Below are 21,642 nucleotides of genomic sequence, written 5' to 3' on the forward strand. Positions count from 1 at the left end.
TTACCGTTCTAAAGAACAGGACTCGGACATGCAATTTAGCAGGTGTGAACTTTCGAACAATATTGTACGTACCGCACTGTCCAACGTTAACTGAAAATGATTTATTTGAGAAAGATCCAAAATAATACAGCACAACAGTGTCGAGGACACCGACATATCTACTGTAAAACGGAGTTCAAAATGACCGTGTTTTGGGGCACATTTTGGGGAGAGCTTACTTTTTTCACAACTGCATCACCAGGGTAAAGAAACAGACACGCCTGGATCGTTCCTCACCCAACAAGAACAGCTATTTTTCGCGATGACTGAGAAGGACTCTACCGGGATTATTTCTAAGAGTGGGCAGAACAGTTGTCATTCTTCTCAAAATCACGTCTATAGCCGTTCGACGTTCTTGCTTTCCTTCGTTGTTTTGTGAATGTCAAGCAAAAACGTTCGAATGGCATGCTCTCACAGTGAAAAATAACTAAAAAAAAAAATCAAGCAGCTTGCACACACACACACACAAAAAAAAAACTTTTAAGAGAGGCTGGATAACGTCGAATGCAAAGCTGCAAATCATAGGTGAAGAATCGCGCTGAGCAGGTTTCAACAGTCCATAAGACTTGGATAAAATGTTAAGCTGATAGGTGGCGCGAGAGTCGCACCAGCTGCATCATCATCAGCAACATGGTAGCGGACTAGGAGCGTTTCTTGGAAAGCTGTATAGATAACCCGACGTTAGGTCACGTGACGTCAATTTTCCCCGTTATGTTCAGCGGAAAGTTCCCGGGCGGACTGGTGAACGGACAGAATTTTGAAATTTGAGGGTGGGGGGCCGGGGATTCTGTTAGAAAGAATCTCATGCTTTAAAACGCGCTCTGCGCCGTGACAATGAGCAAACGTAAAGTAACGTTCGTTGTGTCTGCTTAGACTCTGTGTTCTAAAAAACACCTTTTGAACCTCGTTGTCAGTTCGATACTCTCCATAAAGACTAGAACACGCATGTTCGAAAAACCTAACAAAAATCGCAAGATATTCGGAACATACAAAATAGCTCCACACAATGCTTCGGAAAGTCATGCGTGTGTATTTATCATTCACATGCTTTCAAAGAAACCATACGTGCGTGAAATTTACGTGCAGTATGTGCCTATGTTAAAAATATGCACGGAGGACGTTTCCCATACTCCATATTTCGTGCGCCGTTCGGTTGGCTTTCGCGCATGTGTTCCAGCTTTAGATCAGAGTGATTACGTGTGTTACACAGGAAATGAGGCGCGTGGTGCTTTTTGTCTCTACCAGTTTCTAGTACATTCGTGATCTATTTGGATAACATATTAAGGCGAATTCTTGAAGAGACACCCAACCAATGTGCAGGGGGGTTTGTAATATATTGGCAATCTTACGCGAATCGAAGCCACGACGGCGCTGTCTGCCGGAACGATTGGCTTTGTATGGGGCCTAAGGGACAGATCCCTCATGCTGTCGATGCGATTGGCCTCGTTCCTGATCATTAGCACTGCCTTCATCTGACCCGCGAACGTCGTGGTCAGGATGATCACCACCAGCCAGAAGGCGGCCACGACGATCCGAGCAGAGCTCAGCATTGGAGTGGATGGGGACGCTGGTGTAATAAAAAAAAAGAACAGTAAATGAACGAACGTAGTGTCGCAGCTTAATTCCACATAGCGTAAACAAGAGGAGCGTGTGCGTTATAAAGTGCACAGTTCAGGACGCTGTATGACAACTGTGAGGTCATTGGTATCTGCAGAATCGCCATTTAACAATTTACTTCTTTTCTTTCCTATCCTCTGGAGCTGCAGTCTCAACGACTGAGGCATGAAAACGACAAGTTTGGTCCGTCAACACGTCTGCATTAACGAGTGAGCAATGCCAAATATCGTTAGTTGATGACTTTGTAAGGTAATGTCTGTGAGCGTGTGCTCTAGTTAAAAAAAGACAACAAAACAGACATTGAATAGGTATGTTTTAGTGCTCTTATAGGTTTGATAATTGTGCACGGATGTTAAAATATAAAGTATCGGCGTAATGTGATTTACCTTCTAGGAATGTGGTCATGATGAATGTCCTCAGATGATTGAAGAATGCCGGGAAACAAGGAAAGCCGGCGGATGATCCTCGTCTTAGGCGAAAGTGGACCTTGTCGCTGATCGTCCACGTGATGGCCGACAAGATTGTACCACAGAAAAAGCAGACCCACACCTGCATCGAAGGTAAGAAAAGGCTTCGTAAAAACTTGTAAAAATGTATCGATTGATAGGCGTATAAATTGATTTAAGTACGAAAGACGAAAGAACAAAAAACCTGAACGTCGGTTTTAGTTGGCTAATTTATGATGGGGATGGGAAGAGAAAAAAAAACAGCGGGGAAATTAAATATTTTATAAACATAATTGGGAATGATGACGTTAATGTGGTACTATGATACACAGACTGAAGGACGAGCCCATCATCGCAAGGAACACTGCAAAAGCCTTTACAAAGACAGCTGTTTCCCAAGGACTGAGTACTTTAAAAAAAAGACTAGATTGACCTCAGTTCATCCACAATAATTTTGGATGCAACAACAATCACTCCTCATCAAACCTTTCGCGTTAGTACACGAAAAACTAAATTGCCCCTTTCACTTCCCAGCTGGCATAGTAGCTGGAGACTTTCCTATACCAGTTCTACACTGGAGGTGGAATATATAGACTACATTTAGTCATATATGCAACTGAAGAGCCGCCTCTAGCGGTCCCAAGTCCAGATGAAACGCAAAATGTGTCTTGAGGGCTGAAGATATACAGTAAAAGATGCTGACATTTCGTGTTTTTTCACTGTAGTACTGCGAGATTGGTTGTTTTATGATGAATAAACCAGCATTTGCAGAAATTCCTTGTAAAATAAAAACATTTATTTGACATTGCTTTTGACCTCGCCTAGCTATCTGCGGTCTTACTCATATTTTGAGCGACAGAACAGTGACCTGGTATCTACAGAATAGCTTTGTGATCATTCTATTGTGGATATTTGTGGGAGAAGCGGCATTGCCAGTAAGCCACTTTGTCTTACGCATTGTTTTATTAAAAACCGTATGTTTTGCGGTGAACGCACTAAATTATTGGAAACTTTTAGCAAACCGTTACCGTGTTCCGGGTACCGCACTACCGGAGCCTTTGAAGCGTTCTTTTAAGCGCGTGCCCCGCGGTATCTTTATCAGCCGGGCGCATGCTTAAAGCATGCTTCAAAGGCTTCGGTAGTGTGGTACGTGGAACACAGTAACGGTTTGCTAAAAGTTCTGTTAAATAGACCAACTCCTGTGCTACGGTAAATCACCGTGACATAATCTATCCTATTCTCGTGCGGCCGCTAAGTTAGATGCAATAGGTGTCGTTTTTTGTTGTCTTTATACTGATGGACTGACTGGGTTGTTTTCACAACACCGTTTCCATCTTGTACAAGAGGAGGAGACCTTCATGTAATAAATATGTATTCTACACCCATTAGTTAACCTTCATGCCAGTTGTCTGAAGACGGGAAACGAAGCCTAGACATTGTTATGGATATCGTCAACATACAACGTTATAGCTTGAATAAAGGATGTTTTACTTTTCATAAGATAGTTGGAATTTCGGAAAGCTCCAAGCGCGTGTAATCTGAAGAGAGACGCTGACCCATGTGAAGAATAATATTTGGCATATACATCAATATTCTTTAACAAATGTTTGCCTAGAGGGTGTTTTGTGAAACCTCATAAGTCTTAAAGTCTGGCGCTACATACTGTGAGAGAACAATTTATGTCAGAGCAGTGCGGCCGTACCATGAAGTGTTTATACGGTACCGAATCTCTTAGTTTGAAAATTTAACATATAAGTATTACTAAACAGGGACATAATCTGTCAGGCCAAAACCACTATACTAACAGGCTTCAACAATATGTTTCATAACGCCGCGTCAGAATTAAAATTATCGTGGCGCATGCCATCTCATTTCGTTCTACAGCTGTTATCGCTTTCATTGTAAATTGTTTTCGAACCGATATCTTAACAAACTGTTTTTATAACATGGTACATTTATTTTGTATGGCATTTCTCCACCCTCGTGAAGTGGACGGTTGCCCCAGTATGAGGTTTACTATTCTTTAAAGGGTAACTGCAAAGAAAAAAAAGTTTTTTTTTAAATAGCCTAATTGGGACAAGCATGTCAAAAAACAATTTTTCCGCGAGAAAAAATATTTTTAACAGCAATATTTATTGCGTGAGACTCGTTTTAGTTTGCGGCTATTTCGTCTGTTTTAAATCGCGCGCCACGAAGTTGTGATTATGTGACGTCAATCCCAAAAGGTTCTCATTGGCTAAGAGTTTGATTGACAGCTTAGGTCTTGGTTGTTAAACCTTTGTTATATGTTGCAATTTCCTTTTGAGCGGCATATTTTTACGTTTAAAGAATAACCCATGTGATGAGAGTTATTATTCTTTACAAAAGGTTTACAAGACGGGCACTTCCGTTTGGATTCATACAAACAAAAGCTTCGCCATTCTTTCATGGCCGCCGAAGTCTGCTCCCGCCTGTCTCGCCTACCTCGACTAATCGTTTCGCCGAAGTGATCAGTGTTTCGTCGTTTCGTGCTGACCCAGGTGCTTGAGTGAGACTTCTTGAAGTGAAGTAGTGTGTGTTTAGCAGCTGTCGCAGGTGTTAGTGATAGGAAGCGACGCGGGGTTTTGGCATTCATAGCGCGGTTCTTGCGTTTTCCTCTTTGCTTGCTTAGCGTGCTTTTTTTTTTTTTTTTTTTGCTTGTTTGTGCGTGCAAATGCTGACTTTTCGGAGATGTCAGATGCGTGATCCCGACAGTGAGCCTTCCAGCAGCCATGTCGCCCCGAAAGGAATGCTATTTGGCTGGAGGCAACCGGGCGTTCGCGTAGCGACCAACGTGTCTAGTTCTCGTCATATCGCTCTGGAGGCCGTCGAGATTCGCCCCGTGTGCACCTAACGTCCGCGACTAGACAGAAAATAAAAAAAGCACTATGTCCACTACATAAAAATGGTCTCAGTTCATGCATCTGTAGGCAGGTACGAAATCGTGCCCAAATTTATTCACACCGCAAGATGCAACACGTCGCTGTGCAAACGCAGTCCAACACGAAGCATAAAAACGGCAGATTTAGGACAACAATGCGGAGTCCATTGTTCAATTAAAACGACGTAATTTTGTGAAAACGCCCGCAGCTTTTTACTCACGGTATGCGTCGGGAAACTTCCACATTTTGAAACAGAACGAGGCAGATTTACTTTTAAAAACGCTCCCAGCGTCCTCCCGGACCAATTTGACTGGATCAGCTGACGACGACGGGACTTAACTGGTTGAACGTCAACCCCACAACAACCAATTTGCGCTCCGTGTTAGCACCGCATTACACACACCACAAACGTTTCAGCTCTCGCATCGCCGTGTTGCACCAAACAGAACGAGATCGCCGAAACCAACGCAGCGCTGTCGTGAACCTTGGCTCGTGGTTGCGCACTCGTGGATTCTGTGACTCCCTTCGCTTTCAAAGCGCGCACGACGATTACGAACGATACTTTCCATCTTCCGGGAACATCACAGGGGCACTTCTCCGGTCACGTCTTCGCTACATGTGTTCGCAAACCGCGTCAAACCAAAAAAATACCGCGGCCTGGCGTGGTTGCCAGATCTTGCCGGAAGTCGAGACGCTGCGTCGTTCAACTCCGCAACGCAAGGAGAGTGAGGGGCGGGGCGTACTCCTCTTCCGCGGGGGTCGAAAGAGCGGGAGTTTCAAATGTGGAGAAATTCTGACTCTACTAAATTACGTCCTGTGGCGTAAATATTGATAAAAAAAATAATTTTTTTCGCGGAACATTTGTTTTGTGACATGCTTGTCCCAATTAGGCTGTTTAAAAAAAAACTTTTTTTTCTTTGCAGTTACCCTTTAAGGCACACAAATCTTTGGGAAGAACACACGATGTGCCTTATGTTACTTTGAACTTTAACAATCATGTTGTAAGACTTTGGCTTTTAAATGAACTGATGTGCTCATAACGGACATACTCACTTGCCACGTGAATATCTGTATGATTCCGATGATGTTGCTTTGATAGCGGGACAGACGTCCTGCGAGAATAACCAGTTCGATGGGAACGATGGTTTCTGTTTCCACAGCCACGTCCTTCTTTTCATCTGTGGGGTTCACCACGACCAAGGCTACGTCCGCCTCCTGCAAATGGCGTGGGCATGGAGCCTCGTTTCTTAGTCATTCATTTGCTGTTTTAAAGCAGCCGTTACCAAAATAGTGAATTGTCAACAATTACAATCTTGACCAAGCTGTACAGGAATAGAAAGCAGTACGGTGGTGAGATGGGCGAATTGGTGATGCATTGTAAAAGGGTAAAACAGCGCAAAAAGGCACGGACAGGAAGAAGTACACAAACGGAACGCAGCGCTCCGTTTGTGTACTTCTTCCTGTCCGTTTCATTTTGCGCTGTTTTACCCTTTCAGTATAGAAAGCAGTATTGCTTAGCACCAAAAATAATTTAAAGATCCCTGCAGTAAGATGAAACGAATAATTTTGGGGGACCATGGATATTATGTTTGGCACAATGAGATAATCTGTGAAAAATAATAGTCGAAAACTTTTTTGAACTAAAGGAAGATTTATAACATAATTAAAATGACGAAAAAAAGTAATACATTTTTATGATGTAATGTGTGTCGTAAAGCTCAGTCATTCAAACAGGCATAGCCTACTCTATTCTGGTAAAGCTTGGCAGATCGCCATGAGAAGCGGCCGCCGAAATTGAAAAGGCAGAGTGGCAGACAACGGATAAGAGGAGAGCTACGTGACGGGCGCCCGGCTGCGGCGAGAAGCCGAAACACACTTCTCCCAAGCGATGGAATATCCGCTCGTGCTCCTCGCGTTCCCAGCACTTTCGTTTCTTTTCTCCTCGGGTTTTAAAACCATGTTTTGGGGTCCTCGCCGCTGCAAAAGCTGTGCCCTGACGTCCAGGTTCCCCCAGAAATGCTGTGTGCTACCAGATCCTCGCGCTCCAAATCTGCGACCGGGCAGTCTATGGCTCCGTCGTCGAACAGCCGGGCTTTGTGAGCATAGAGGAGGCTAAGATACAAGGCTAGGATTGTCATAGGACGTGAACTCTTGCAGTTTAGGCGTTTTCTGCCTGCCATACAGTCAAATTTAGGATTTGGACGTTCATATAGCTGGATAAAGTTATAGCTGCTCTGCACGACAGCCTGATGAACAGAACTCCTTTAGCTAAAATTACCAGGTTGCTGTTAATGACGGGCAGGGGCGGGAACGATTCTAGGAATAATCCCTGGATTCTCCAGCGCGAGGTTTCGCTCCTCGTACTCAGACTCGCGGCATGGTATACGATGTGCTAACACACTTGCCCAAAAGTGATAAAACAAGAAAGTAAAATGAAGACGGGAAAATTCGGAACTTCGCATGCCAACAGTGTAGGCACAAATATCCTTACGCACCCAGTCATGAGATGGCATCGCCAGTGAAGATGATGTCACATATAAATTAAACACAAGTGGAAAGTCACGTTCCGAGTATAAAATAACAAGTAGAAATCAACAAATTTTCGATGACTTGAGAATTGGTGCAGTTGAAAGTCTTCATACAAATACAAACGGTTTGTAGTGCGCAAACAATTTGAGCATTAGTTTTTGTCTTGCAACCCAAAAAATCTAAACACAAAATGTGGTTTTTGCTTGAAAAGCTTACCCAACTACATAATAATTTTATATTTCCTTTCACTGGATAAGCCGCATAAAAAAAAAAAAGAAATTGGTAAACACTTACGCATCCCGTAAAGCGAAACACAGCGACAGCTGAGGTGTAACGTCGGAGCCGCTAAGGTATCATTTCAGAGCAGATGGACTGAATAAACAGTAAAGGTGCGAGAGTGCACCATGGAGTCCGCATAGACGTTGTGTATTAAATCGAGTAGCACAGCGGACGAACATTCCACAGCGTTTTGGAACCGATGTGGGTGTATTTGGTGAAGAACATTTCGTGAACCCGTTGAACAATTCTATTGGACACATAATGGGACTGCCTTGTGGTGATTGAAGAACGCTTTGAAAATCGCGCGCCCAAGTTTGAATTCCAAGAAACAACGACACTGCCTATGGACGGATGAACCGTTAGTTCTCTGTCGTTGGTTTGGCTGCCTGAACGTCTTAAGCAATGTAATTGGACACAAATTAGCTGCGCCTTTTGGTCACTGAAGAACACTTCCAAAATCGCGTACTTTAGTTTCAAGCGTTGTAGCTCCACCTAATTTCACGCCCGTGGTTTTGCCGGCTTAACACCCACTTGGTTTTATTACTTTTATTGCCCGAGAACCTTTCTGGGATAATTAGCGAGAACGCTTTGTTTTTATCGTTTCCATTATCAGCAGTCTCATATTTATGTATTTACGGGCGTCATGGTGTGACGTGGCGACTTACTGTCACGTGGCGTCCTAATGTCATTTCACGTCATCATATCACGTGACTTGATCACGGTGTCACCTAATGTCATTAGGTCGCGTGGCATCACTGTGCAACGTGACTTGATATGACCATGTCACGTCATGGTATCAGCTGACGCCAGATAACACGTGACGTGATGCACGGCGTGACATCAGAGTCATGCCGAGAGGGGTGACGTCTATGTGGAATGTTTTGACGGAGTGCCGAAATCGGCATCGCGTCGATATGGAGCACGGTCGACGGCGCGAAACCCGCGAAGTGTCCCACTAACAGCCAACGCTGTGAAAAAAATAATGTCTTGGCGACTGTAATATATTGTCATAACCTTTTGCTCGATGACCTACATTGAGTATCCAAACGTTAAAAGGAAATGTTAATCAAGACTGTAATCTATCCATTCCTTGGCATCTGCCAACACGCGGCTAGAAAAGAATCCTCATTATACAATCAGCAATGGACGAGAAATTGCGCAATAAACAAAACTAACGCTTGGGGACGGCTGGAAAGTAAACAGAGTATTTTCACTCTCCTGCTGTCACAAGGAAAATTGAAAAGAAGAAGATGGGGAGTAAGAACAGTAAATACGGCCATTCAACCTTTGACAAGAATCAAGAAAGACTCACATCATGCTGCAGCATTCCCATGACTCCGGTCCAGTTTCCATCGAATTTTCTTAATCCCCAGAAGGAATCCATTGGAAAGGTGACGCTATAGCTGACACGGAAACAACTTTCAATAAGACATCCCTACTACGTACACCTTTTGATCGATGTACTTTTCATTTGGTTGACGATATTTAATGTATGCTCGCAGTTGTTTTCAGTCAGTTACTTCTTGTGTCCGATATCACGGAAGCTTTTAGAACAACAGTTTGCAGGAATTTCGTAAGAGCCTCCTTGCCGTCAATGGATTACATGACACATTTGCATTTACATAAGGCCGACCCTCAACATACATAGTAAATGACCTTTTCCAATTGCGTGCAAGGGCAATCTTACAGAAATACAATAAATTAATGATATTAATTTTTTATCCACCATTTTATTTTTACTACCATGATCCAAAATTCACCATTATTGAAATGTATGATTCCAGAGTTTATTTTTGTGTACAAAATATCCTGACGTTGCAGAAAATCATAAACGGCCGTTACAGGCTTAGAAGGCAGAGCTAGGCTTTCGCCGGCAATCGCGGTGTACAAGCGCGTTCACTATAAAATCTACCCGAACTGACGATTGCTAAAAATGGGGAATTCGGTTTCGCTCCACCAGAAAGGTTGAGTTCTACGCATATCATGACAATCTTGTTGAATTGGTACATGGTACTGGAAATATAATGAAGCGTATAATATAACTAAACTAAATTAATATAACCATAAATGAAGGTAATGCCCGTAGCAAAATTTTCTTAATACATATACATGACGATGATGTTGTTGGTGTTGAAAGTGAAGACGGGAATAAATACTTTTGGCCACTCCTAAAGTGATACATTCAATATAGAATTGGCGAAGCTAGTTTTAACGGAATTATGAGTCTTACTTTGTTTTCAAGGATTGAGCAATCGTGCTCATGATTTCGCCGCTGACTCCGTGGACGGGAACGTTGAAACCTTCTCCTGTGGTGATCTGGTACGGCGGATACTGCACACAGATGCGTCACTTTAGGTCATTACTTGGGAATATAGCGTAGGGTGCGCACCTACTTAAAAGTGAAGTAAAACGGCTTAGTAAAACGGCTTAGTAGACGTCAAATATGCAGCTTTTTATCAAAAGGTGTGAGACGCGAAAGCGAAGCATATAAACATATGAACTCCCGCTCGTCCCCAAACCGTACAAGCGTGCTTTGCGTGCCCTAGTCAGTAGCCCTGGCTCGTAAGCGAAGAGTCGTGGGTTTGAATCCGGCCTGAAATGTTTCATATATTTTTCTAAGGCAATTGAATTACTTTCTAAAGTAAAATCGTTTGAGGCATGCGCTTGCACCTTTGCATTTAATTGCAGTATAATCATAACCTTAAAATTGAAACTTGCAATTTTAAGGTTATGATTATGCTGCAATTAAATGCAAAGGTGCAAGCGAGCTGGAAAAGAATGATGAAAGTAATCCCCAAAGAAGGGGAACAAGAGGGACAAAGGAGGAACTCAAATCTCTAAACACAGCTAGGTGACTGGTGCGCGACCGACAAAATCCGCCTGGTCCGGGTATCGAACCCGGGACTTTTCCATTACAGGTGGAGCGCTCTACCAACTGAGCTGTTAGACGTCAGTAGAGCAAACGGATTTTATCGGCTGCCACCAGTCCAACACCAACAAGGATGAAACTTGCAATTTTAAGGTTATGATTATACTGCAATTAAATGCAAATGTGCAAGCGAGCTGGACAAGAATGGTCTCCTTCTCCAGGGATTATTTTCGTCATTCTTGTCCAGCTCGCTTGCACCTTTGAATTTAAATGCAGTATAATCATAACCTTAAAATTGCAAGTTTCACCCTTATTTGTGTTAGAGTGGTGGCAGCTGATAAAACCCGTTTGCTCTATTGACGTCTAACCCCTGGTTAGCTCAGTTAATGGGCAAACCTATTTGATGATATGATGAGAATGAAAGAATTTTAATTGCACGGCTGCCTACAAGTGCTGGGTAGTCGTTTTTATTGTTTTTAAAACGCTGAATAAAAAAAAAAACTGGTTAGCTCAGTTGGTAGAACGCTCCACCTGTAATGGAGAGGTCCCGGGTTCGATACCCGGACCATTCGGATTTTTTCGGTCGCGCACCAGTCACCTAGCTGTGTTTGGAGATTTGAGTTTGTCCTCTGTCCCTCTTCTTTAGGGATTACCTTCATTCTTTTCCAGCTCGCTTGCGCCTTTGCATTTAATTGCAGTATAATCATAACCATTATATTGCAAGTTTCAATTTTAAGGTTATGATAATACTGCAATTAAATGCAAAGGTGCCAGCGAGCTGGACAAGAATGTTCCCCTTCTCCAGGGATTATTTTCGTCATTCTTGTCCAGCTCGCTTGCACCTTTGCATTTAATTGCAGTAACATCATAACCTTAAAATTGCAAGTTTCACCCTTGTGGCTGTTAGACTGGTGGCAGCTGATAAAACCCGTTTGCTCTACTGACGTCTAACCCTTGGTTGGCTCAGTTGGTAGAGCGCTCCACCTCTACTGGAGAGGTCCCGGGTTCGATACCCGGACCAGGCGGATTTTTTCGGTCGCGCACCAGTCACCTAGCTGTGTTTGGAGATTTGTGTTTGTCTTTTGTCTCTCTTGTTCCCCTTCTCCAGGGATTATTTTCGACATGTGATGAGTGCCGTACAGGTCTGCCCCTATGAAGCCGATGTCGCTGAGAGGAGGACGGGCTACTAGGGAGTTTTCGTAGATCGTTTCTCTCTGCTGTCCCGTAACGCTGTCCACAACCCGCTACGCGATCCGGAACTCTGCAGACGATGGTAGCGGCGCGCATGCGCAGTAACGGCGTCTGCGTTGCTGAGAGCGCAGCGGAAGGGAAAGCACGGTCTACGAAAACTAGAAATTTTCCTGACAGCAATGGGAACTGAGGCAAACATGTGACGCTTCTGAACGTGTCAACTGTTACCGACCCTGTCATACATCACACACCGCAGTAATATTTGGTTCATTATATGTTCGATAAAAATACTGCGGAGTTGACAATATTGAACATCGGAGTTCTAGTATACACCTCTTTTTATTATGAGGATCACGAAACAAGAAAGACACGTGCAACCATCTGGAGGCGCGTATAAAGCTACGATGCCCTGGGACACCGTACTTTCCCTCTATTGTTTTATTCATATTTGTTTTTGTGTTATTTTTTTAAAGGGCGACGTGGTGCATTCTGTTGATTGGCTATAAAAGACAAATAAGCGCTTTTGGTTTTAATAAAACAAACCACGACTAATTATGCCATATTACTTCAGAAATGAATGCCGGATTCAAGAGTCCTCGGCCTTAATACGAATACGGGTTTGCGCTATCGGAGCAACGCGCATGGCATTCAATGTAATATCATCCACTGCTATTTCGATTATACCAATTATTTAGACGTGCATTAATTCTAGCACAGAACTTTTAAGGTGTTTTGCCAAAAGACTCTTAACAATAGAGCAGATAGCGCGAGCAATTAGTCTATTTCTTACGCTAGGGGCAGCCATTGTAATAAATAATTCCCTAAATTATGTATTTATTACTAAGATTGAGTTCATATAAAAGCAACGAAAATACTTACATTGAATGTAGTCACTCTCAATGTGCTTCCGTCCGCCATGACTCTTATTGGCGGTTCTATGGAGTTTTAAAAAAAAATCTCGAAGTTTCTTTAGTGGCACCGATTGTTCAGGTGTTGCTGGTACGAAGAATGCACAAAAAGTCACGCAAACAACCACGTCCGCTATCAATGAGCTATGAAATAATAATAAAGAATAGTCCTATTGTTCTTTTTGTGCTCAGAAAGAAATTGTGCCTACTCGATACCGGTACAATAGCCGCGACCTTGTGACCGACTGATAACATCCTCTCATATAAACTCTCGGTGCTTGCAACTTAATTATGAATTCGCGGGTTCGTATGCGGTTCCTAATTCGTTATTTTATTCGCATCGCAAAACTGACCCCGAGGGCTCAGTAATCATTCCTTCTTTTTTATGCCCTCATTAGATCGCGAAGATTGAGATATTTCGAGTCATAATCCGCATCAAACAAAAAGAAAAAAAAAGAAAAGCACACAATGTAGAGGCTTGCAAAAACACAGTCCTATGATCATACTGTTCGAGAGTTAAAATATTTACATTATTTATACGTACATGATTGCATCTTAGTATCTACTCATTCCGTCGCATTCATAATTTTCTCCGTGAAGTCTCGTTGGTGATTTCATCTTGGGCACTATGACATGCGCTTGCGGCGGTTTCTTGCGCCGGCACCATGAAACTACGAGAAAGAACATGAACAAAAATCATTGTTTTGGAACAAACAGTTTTCTATCTCCCCCCCCCCCCCCGCGCCCTTTCCCCCGCTTTTTCAAGTTGTTTTGTTTCTTATTCCTCTACTTTTACGTGTTAGATTTGCATAATATAAGCGGGTATTTGTTCCCCAACAGTGTAAAGAATACGGGTCAAGCTACCCTACAATTTGCTCAAGCATTTATCCATCTGCTTTTACGTTCTCATCAGTTTTATAAGTTAAGAGCCATCTTGAAAATCAGATTATTTTTAACTGCCTTTTGAGTAACTTTTATGAGCTCCGTGTATTGATATAAATATAAGTTACACATTTATTTCTCTCTCTATATATATAAAAGCAAAACTGTAAGAAGTTTTTTTTTGTTGTTGTTTTTTTTTTGTTTCTAGTCAAGCCATGCGCATATCCGAGTACCAAAAGTGTAAAAGAATAATCAACATTGTGAATCACTCGTACGATAAGAGTCAAACGAAAATTCGCCCTCACCGCCGTCCCCAATAAATTTCTTTTTTTTTTACTTTTTTTTTTGGAGAGAGGGGTGGGGTCGGCCATCGGCTACACCAGAGTGGTTATATAAAATGTAGACTAAAATACACTTCCCTCAAGATAATCCTCTCGAACATTTACAAATTCATTTCTCAATTTGCTCTTTAGTGAAAGAGTTGGGTGACTGAAAAACAGTCGGGAAAACGTTGTTAGGTCCTAGTTTTTTTGCGTCGAGTTTACATTGCACCTTTTAACCGTTACACCCTCTTACTCAAAAGCGAAGAAGCGGCATTTTTTGTTTAGTCGACCGTGTCGCAACCTCCGTTTCCGCTGCTTCGGTTGAATCAGTAAAAAACATCGAATGAATCGGCTCAATCTAGAGAGGGTGGAGTGCCGCCACTTCTTTTCAACGTAACAGCTCGATCAAACGCAGAGCCTGAGCGTCACGACGTTCTGGGAGACAATGGCCATGGATGTGCTCGGAAATTTTCTCGAGTTGTATTGCGTAAGGCCGCGGTCAGACGGCTAATGCGTCATAGGAAAGAGGGTCTGCGGACACTGACTGACGAGTTTCCCTGCCTCGTATGACGTCCCTCTCTCACCGGTCATAAAATATTTGCAGACATGTTCGAAGTGTACATACATGTGTCCGGCAAACATGGTTCGAATATGCTCGAAGCCCATCCGCAGATATTTCTGCAATCACGTATGCAGCGAACAAAGTGTCTTTTGTATCATGTATAAGCGGTGTTACTGCGGCTTTCGAGCGCAGCTCGATTATGTCCGGTGCCTATAACGAGTCTCCGACCGACGTCTGTATCGCGTCCACGTCCTCATTTGTGGTCCGTCAATTTTCGCCTCATGACGTCATAGAGGTGTCATGCTCTATCTTTTCTGCGATCCTGGCAATACACCTCCGCAACGGCGGAGGTGTACGAGGAAAGACGCCTCTCCCGCTGTGTGTCGCTCTTCAAATTTACAGCTCACGGAAACTCCAGCAGCCAGAGGAGGGGACGTCGCGACCATAGAGTTATTATAATGTACGCTAGAGGTTCAAGTGGCGCTAGTGTGCTGACGCAAATTGAAGCAGACAGCAACCTGTCGAAAATTGACTTCCGGTAATGCATTTCTATGGGAAAAAGTGAGTGCATTTTCTCCCTGCGCTCGATTATAAGAGCCAATATCCCAAATAATTCGTACGTACTAGGTAGCTTGGAACATTTCTCAGTCAGGCCGACAAAATAATTGGTCAGTTACGGCGTTTTTATTTCGAATTCGTCGCCTTAAAAACGGTGCTAAAACGGCTTCGTACGTGTATTTATGTGCACCGTCGGACACTGTTAGCGCGAACGCGGCGTCAGCGATTTCCAGCATGGGGGATATACATGCCAAACAAACGAAGGACATCTGGAAAATCAAGAGCGGCGGCAAGAACTATAACACTGGATCAGTAACTCGCAGTGCATGTACGATCAAAATAAATTGAAGACCACGCAATCTATTCCGATTTTAAATAAGTAAATACCGCTTTATTTTTTCTGCCCTGAGCGAAGCTGCTTGTTCTACGTTCAAAATATCACCCGCGCCCTTGATATCATTGAGAAGAAGTGCGCAATAAAAGCTGCCCGGTAGAGAGAACGACACGAAGAGACACCTTTCATAGCCCACGGAATTTATTCACTACGTTTTAAAGTTTTTTTATCCGCTCATGCACGACGGGATCATTTTCATACAGTGACAGGACTGGCATATTATCAATAAACAAGCGTCACCGGAATGCTGGCGAGTCTTGAACACATTCTATATTCGTTTCGATTGTAATTTTGCTTTGAATCGTAGCTTGTTCTTACACACCTGCTGCGGAACACACGTTTGGAACTGAAATGTAGCGAAGTTAAATATCGTTCACTGATGAAGAAAAATGCGCAAACTAAAGCAATTATACTTTTACAGTGTTAATCAAGGTACATGCTATTCGGTACGACCCAAATAACCAAAGTGTTCCGTGTTATTATCCGGCGAAGAGACAAAATGCACGCGCGTTTTCCCATAGGAATGCACAGGAGCACCGCAAAAGAAGACTGGTTGCTGTCTGCTTCAATTTGCGTCACGGAAGTCGCATAGACACTAGCGCCAGTTGAACCTCTAGCGTACATTATAATAACTCTATGGTCGCGACGACAGCGATAGTCGCCTTCGCTCGTAGTTTTCGTAAAAGTGTTTTTACGCCGTCATATGCTCGTCTTATGATCTATTTTAACTTATTTCGCGATCTATATTTATATCTCATGCTTTTTGAGGGACTTGTCTTTAAAGCCTTATAGTATCACATGTAGTTTTTTGTATTGATTAAAATCAATAAAAAAAAACTACATTGACACACATTGACAAACATAATTATATGTGATGCTTTCTTATATGCACACATTTTTGTTGATGCAAATATGTTCAAGAACTTTTGATTGTGAAACTCCTTATATCTTTTATGTTTTGCATTTTCTGTGCTATTTGTAACTGCACTCTAAGAAAAAAAGAAGGAAAAAGTAAGAAACGCATAATTTCCTCCCTTCTACTGACGCGCCCCCAAGCGGGCATGAGAAGAAGGGAGGAACGAGACGTTTTTCTCCTCCATGTGGGAGCATGCGTTCGCCCCCCACCTCATCTTCTTTTTGTTTAATTTTTCAAGCACGTCGCGCTTGTTGTTTAATATAAATCTTGAGTTTATTGAGCTTCAGCGGCAGCGAAGGCTGCCTTTAATTCTGTCTGCCAGTTGAAACATGACGAACATCTCGGTTGCATTGACGTTTCTAGCGCTCATTTTGTCAAACAAGCAAACCAGGCCGTTAGAAATAGCGAAGTTATGGAGCAGTGAGTAGCGCTACGTACACTGGGCTAAGATGGCCATCTCCGGATTCCGGAACGATGCGGAACGACATGACGACCACAGCGTGGTGACGGCTTGGACGGCGTTATGGAAACCGTGGAAAGTGCGTCCAAGACAGGCAAATTGTGCTGCCGGATGCCGGCGTAACATTTCTGCTGCGTTCGGCTCTCTTTTCTGATGCCGAGTTTCAACCGACCATCAACCTGGTTTTGTATTTCCGCGTGTCAGAAACATAGCAGCGACATCGTGATGGCAGTGTTGTGAGTTGTGAATGAAGACAGGAATTGTCTCCGATGTTACCGTGTACCGTGTGCTCGCGTATCAGTGGTGTAACAGTAAGATGAGGTCACGTAAAATGTCGGGCGTTGATGCTGCTGGTTGGGCCGTGATCGAGGGAGGTCGAGTGTCGCAGGTCTACTTTATGGTTTACATTAAGGAGTTTAAGACCGCTTAGGGGATTATGGTGCATTCGATCAACCTGCGCATAATGATTTTAGATGGCTGGTCTGAACCGTGGCTTCCATCGTACAGAGGGCAATGTGACTGTCGTCGGCGATGTCTTGTCCACTCTCCGAGAGCGATTACGCTCGGGGGAAGGACTGAACAGTCTTGAAATAAGACGGAAAGTACGTATACTAACAGTTTGGAATTTAGCATGAAGGGGGATAGCAGGTAACATTTACAAAAAAAAGCTATCCTTTATTTTGCTGTTTAATTATACTGCGGTTCCTCGAAAAACTGCCTTCTTCTGGCGATTTCCATAACGTGTTTTGGAACCTGCTCTCGCGGCTTCGTGTTTTGACCGCCAGGCGCTGCTGATATCGCATTCGCCTGAAGAGGTTGGAGAGCGAACCTGCAGTCAGAGCTTTCTGTTCTAGCCGCTAGGTGCCGTCGATTTCGATGGAGTCGCCAGCGCCTAGCGGTCAAAACTCGAAAGCCGTGAAAGCAGGTTCCAAAACACTCGCTGGACAGAGTGCTAAAAGTTCTCAAGCTCACCGCAGCGTAGCTCCGTACACCTAGCACCTGCCGGAAGTCGCGGCTTTGACTGCATTCATGTTGGTCGAAAAGCGAATTCTCTGCCCGTGAAGCATCGCTTCCAGCTGAATGAATATCCTCTCTATTATTCAAGACGACAATTGAAATCGCATGGGAACAGCACAAATAAAAAAAAAACATATATTACGACAGAACAACTGGCGCCAATTCGCGCCATTCTACGACTGCTGAGTGGGGAAGCAAACGCATGTCTTGGAACCGCAGTGGAGCGGCTTGTTTTATTGGCCTTCAAATGAATACGGCATGAGTGTTTCCTTTTTACGATGAGATTCATCCTCTGAGCCGTTTAAAATACTTTCGGATGCATGACACTACTGATAAAAGATCAACATGCAAGGGATATTCTTTAGTGCTTATGTGGTCATCGAGAAAATTTGAACCCTCAAACAACCAGTACAGAAAACGGCAGTGCACTGAACAGAGTCAGTAAAGGGTGTAGTGTGCGGACAATAAAAAAAAATAGAAAGATGTGTAGTGTGCGGTCATGTTAATGTTTATATGTGTTATGTATGTGTATGTCTCCCTGGTATGTGTACTGTATTGTATGGAGAGGTAAGCGAAGTGTACGTGTGCGTATAATATAGACGTGTAAATCCCAATAAAAAAGACAAAATCTTTTTTTTTTTTTTTTGTGGCCGATTTTTTTGTGGCCCACTTAGCCTTGGAAGTACTCTGCCTGCGCCTGCTATGTGGTGGCTAGCAATTTAACCTTCTTGATAACGCAAATAAATGCAAATGTGCAAGCGAGCTGGACAAGAATGTCTCCTTCTCCAATGATTATTTTCGTTAACCTTCTTTCACACCTCGCGATATACTTTGGACCGTGGAATGAGCCAAGTGCTGATTCGATTTTGCTCTTTCGGGAGCCTCTTTTGATTTCGAGAATGGTTATGACTCGTTTCTGAAGTGCTGTGCTAACGAAGGAAGTGTGTCGCGGATAGTTACTAAGGTAAGACGTGATGTGTGGGCAGTGTCCGTGTTTGCGTTGTCTCCGTTTAACATAGCAGTTCTGAAAACGAGAAGACTGATTGAGAGCGTTTGAAACGCATTTCCTGCGCTGGAAGTTCGACAATAAATATAGTTTGTGAAAAGCTCATGTTACGTTTCCATTTTCTACAGCTATCGCTCCGAAAGTAGAGGCTCGCTTGGATGTGCGCGAAGCTGTTGACTGTCTTTCTTGCGATAGCTGCTTAGCAGGCCTGGGGGCCGCCGGTGGTACGAGGTAATTTCCTGTCCGAAAAATATGCCAGCTCTTTTCGGTTGAACCGCGGCAGCGTTGCGCGCAAAAACCTGCGCCATGCGTAGCGTCCTGGCGTCCTAAAATGTTACATTCGTGGCAGAAGTGGGATTCAAACCCAGGCCTCCTGAGATCGACATTTCGGACATTTACATCAGGTTCTTGAACGCTTCCGAAGTGGATCTCTTAAGATCAAATTGTCGAAATGCCGATTCTTTTTCGAGAAAAAATTGTATTTCGGCCACGAGATATCTGCAAAAGGAATTGCAACCGACGCAGCCGAAACAGAAAAAATCTTAAAATGGCCCACGCCACCAAACTCTTTTGATGTCCGTTTCTTTCTAGGTCTTGCTTCCTACTATCGAAAATGCATCAAGAATGTTGCTGCGATCGCCTTACCGTTGCACAAACTCCTGGAGATGCAAGCCATGTTTGCTTCATCACAGCACTGCCAAACTGCATTCGACGTGTTGAAGAGACGCATTAAAAGCATGCCCATCCTTGCATATCCTGGTTTCAGCCTTCCTTTTATCTTGTACACAGATGCCAGCGACCAAGGAATGGGGGCGGTACTTTCGCAAACATTGATGGTGACGAGAGAGTCATCGCGTATGGGAGCCGTACTTTTTCCAAACCAGAGAGACGCTACAGTGTCACAAGGAAAGAGATGCTCGCACTGACACCCTTTGTGGACTATTTTTGGCACAACTTGCTCGGTCGAGAATTCACCTGCCGAACAGATCATAGAGCTCTCCAGTGGCTTCGAACACTGAAAAACCCGGAAGGCCAAGTCGACTGCTGACTAGAAAAGCTAAGTGAATACGACTTACAAGTTCAACATTGACCAGAAAAAGGACACAGCAATACACCCTCAATGTCGCGACGACCATCTGCCGACGTACCAGCTTTTGCCTGCTCCACAACAATCAAATCACTCTTCACAAGGGAAGAACTTTCACGCTCAAAGGGCTGATCATTCTCCCGCTCTAGCCATCTAAGCACTCGAGGGGCGAGCCGTGGAGAAAATTATAGACCCTGACGCTCAGCGAGACTTGCAAAAAGGAACGAAACTCTCATTGAATGACGGGTGCCTTTGATGACGCGAGGCTTGTACCAGTTCTACCTTGTGCCTGGGTTCCAGAAGCCTTATTTTTAATACCTTCAAGGCCCAAAAGCATTACAGAAGGGAGTGGTATTCAAATATATAAACAAATAAAAACGGCATTTATGCTATACAACAACTTGAAAGTAACAATGGCGGATTAATAAGCTAAAATATGTTTTAATGGTGGATTTAAAACAAAGTGGATCTTTTAAGGTGGCTATCGAGGTGGGCAGATGGTTCCATCCGTTGCGTGTCTTAGGAATCAATAAAATAAAATAGAATGAAAGACGTTTACAATTCTCTGTAATGCCTAATTAGAGCGCAGCTCTTAAGGAGGAAGAGGGTAGGGTACGAAGGGGAGGGTATGCCCCTCTTCCACTTCCGTAAACTCCCCTCCTCCTCTACCTGCTTCCCTTCCATGTAGTGAGAAATTTTCGCTGAATCACTCGCTAAATTTAGAGAAAATTTCCCCGCTGAATTTAGCGGGGAATACTTCCGCTAAATTTAGCGGGGAAATATTCCCCTAAATTTAACGCAAAAGTTTTTCTGCTAAATTCACGTGACGTCACTAAGATTAACGAGACGTCATGTGTGACTTTACGAGCGTAAAATTTTCCCACAAAATATGGCGGGAAAGTTCCCTATAAGTTCAGCGGGGAAATGTTCCCGCTAAATTTAGCGGAAACATTTTCCCGGGTTGAGTGGCGTCCCCGTGTGATGTCATGAGGGCAAAATGTTCCTGCTAAATATGGCGGGAAATTTTTCTGATAAATTTAGGGGGACAAGCGGTAAAATGTTGGTAAATTTGCCGCCCAATTTAGCGGAAATATTACTCGCTAAACTTAGCGGAAAAATTTCGCGCCAAATTCAGCGCAAAAATTTTACCCTCGTGAAGTCCCACGTGACGTCACGTGCGACGTCAATATGAAAAACGTCCAATAATGCAACGTGCGGTTACGCCGACGGCGACGGCAACGCCGCTCAACCCGGAAACGGGCGCCTAAGAGCTGCGCTCCAAAAAGTACACGTTAGTGCGACAGTGAGGGACACCTACTTTGTGGCTATGATCCGCATGGGATGACTGTTCCAAAAACAGCTCGCTTTTCAGTGAACGATTTTGATGATAAATCTTATGAAAAAGGGCTAGTCTAGACAGTTTTCTGCGTAAAGTGAAAGGAGGAAGGTTTAAAGTAGTTTTTAATGCAATACCTCATCCAATATGGTAGTTAGACAAAATGAAACGTGCACTGCGATTTTTGAATTGATTTTAGGTTATTAGTAAGAAAGTTTAGTCTTGAAACCCATACCGCAGAAGCGTACTCAAGTTTGGAACGGAGAAGAGTTTTGTAGTAAAAGCTCTAACGATGAAGGCACCTTAGAAAAGTTTCGACGTAA

General features: G+C 43.5%; 1 protein-coding gene and 1 non-coding gene across 2 annotated transcripts in view; one reads left to right on the plus strand and one right to left on the minus strand.

Moving 5' to 3' along the window:
* Positions 1–1,319: 1,319 nt before the first annotated feature.
* Positions 1,320–21,642, minus strand: part of LOC8031284 — a 41,348-nt gene continuing 21,025 nt past the window's right edge. The window contains exons 5-9 of the mRNA XM_042291579.1: positions 10,041–10,141; positions 9,123–9,213; positions 6,056–6,217; positions 2,043–2,205; positions 1,320–1,606 (exon numbers count right to left, since the gene is read on the minus strand). Of these exons, the coding sequence (XP_042147513.1) occupies positions 1,320–1,606; positions 2,043–2,205; positions 6,056–6,217; positions 9,123–9,213; positions 10,041–10,141 (804 nt within the window). The remainder of the gene's footprint in view (positions 1,607–2,042; positions 2,206–6,055; positions 6,218–9,122; positions 9,214–10,040; positions 10,142–21,642) is intronic.
* Positions 11,632–11,704, plus strand: Trnar-ucu. The gene has a single exon. It is a non-coding gene; the product is annotated as a tRNA-Arg (tRNA).

The sequence above is a fragment of the Ixodes scapularis genome, unplaced genomic scaffold (genome assembly GCF_016920785.2).
Source record: "Ixodes scapularis isolate PalLabHiFi unplaced genomic scaffold, ASM1692078v2 PGA_scaffold2__306_contigs__length_199485367, whole genome shotgun sequence".
Taxonomy (NCBI): Eukaryota; Metazoa; Arthropoda; class Arachnida; order Ixodida; family Ixodidae; genus Ixodes; species Ixodes scapularis.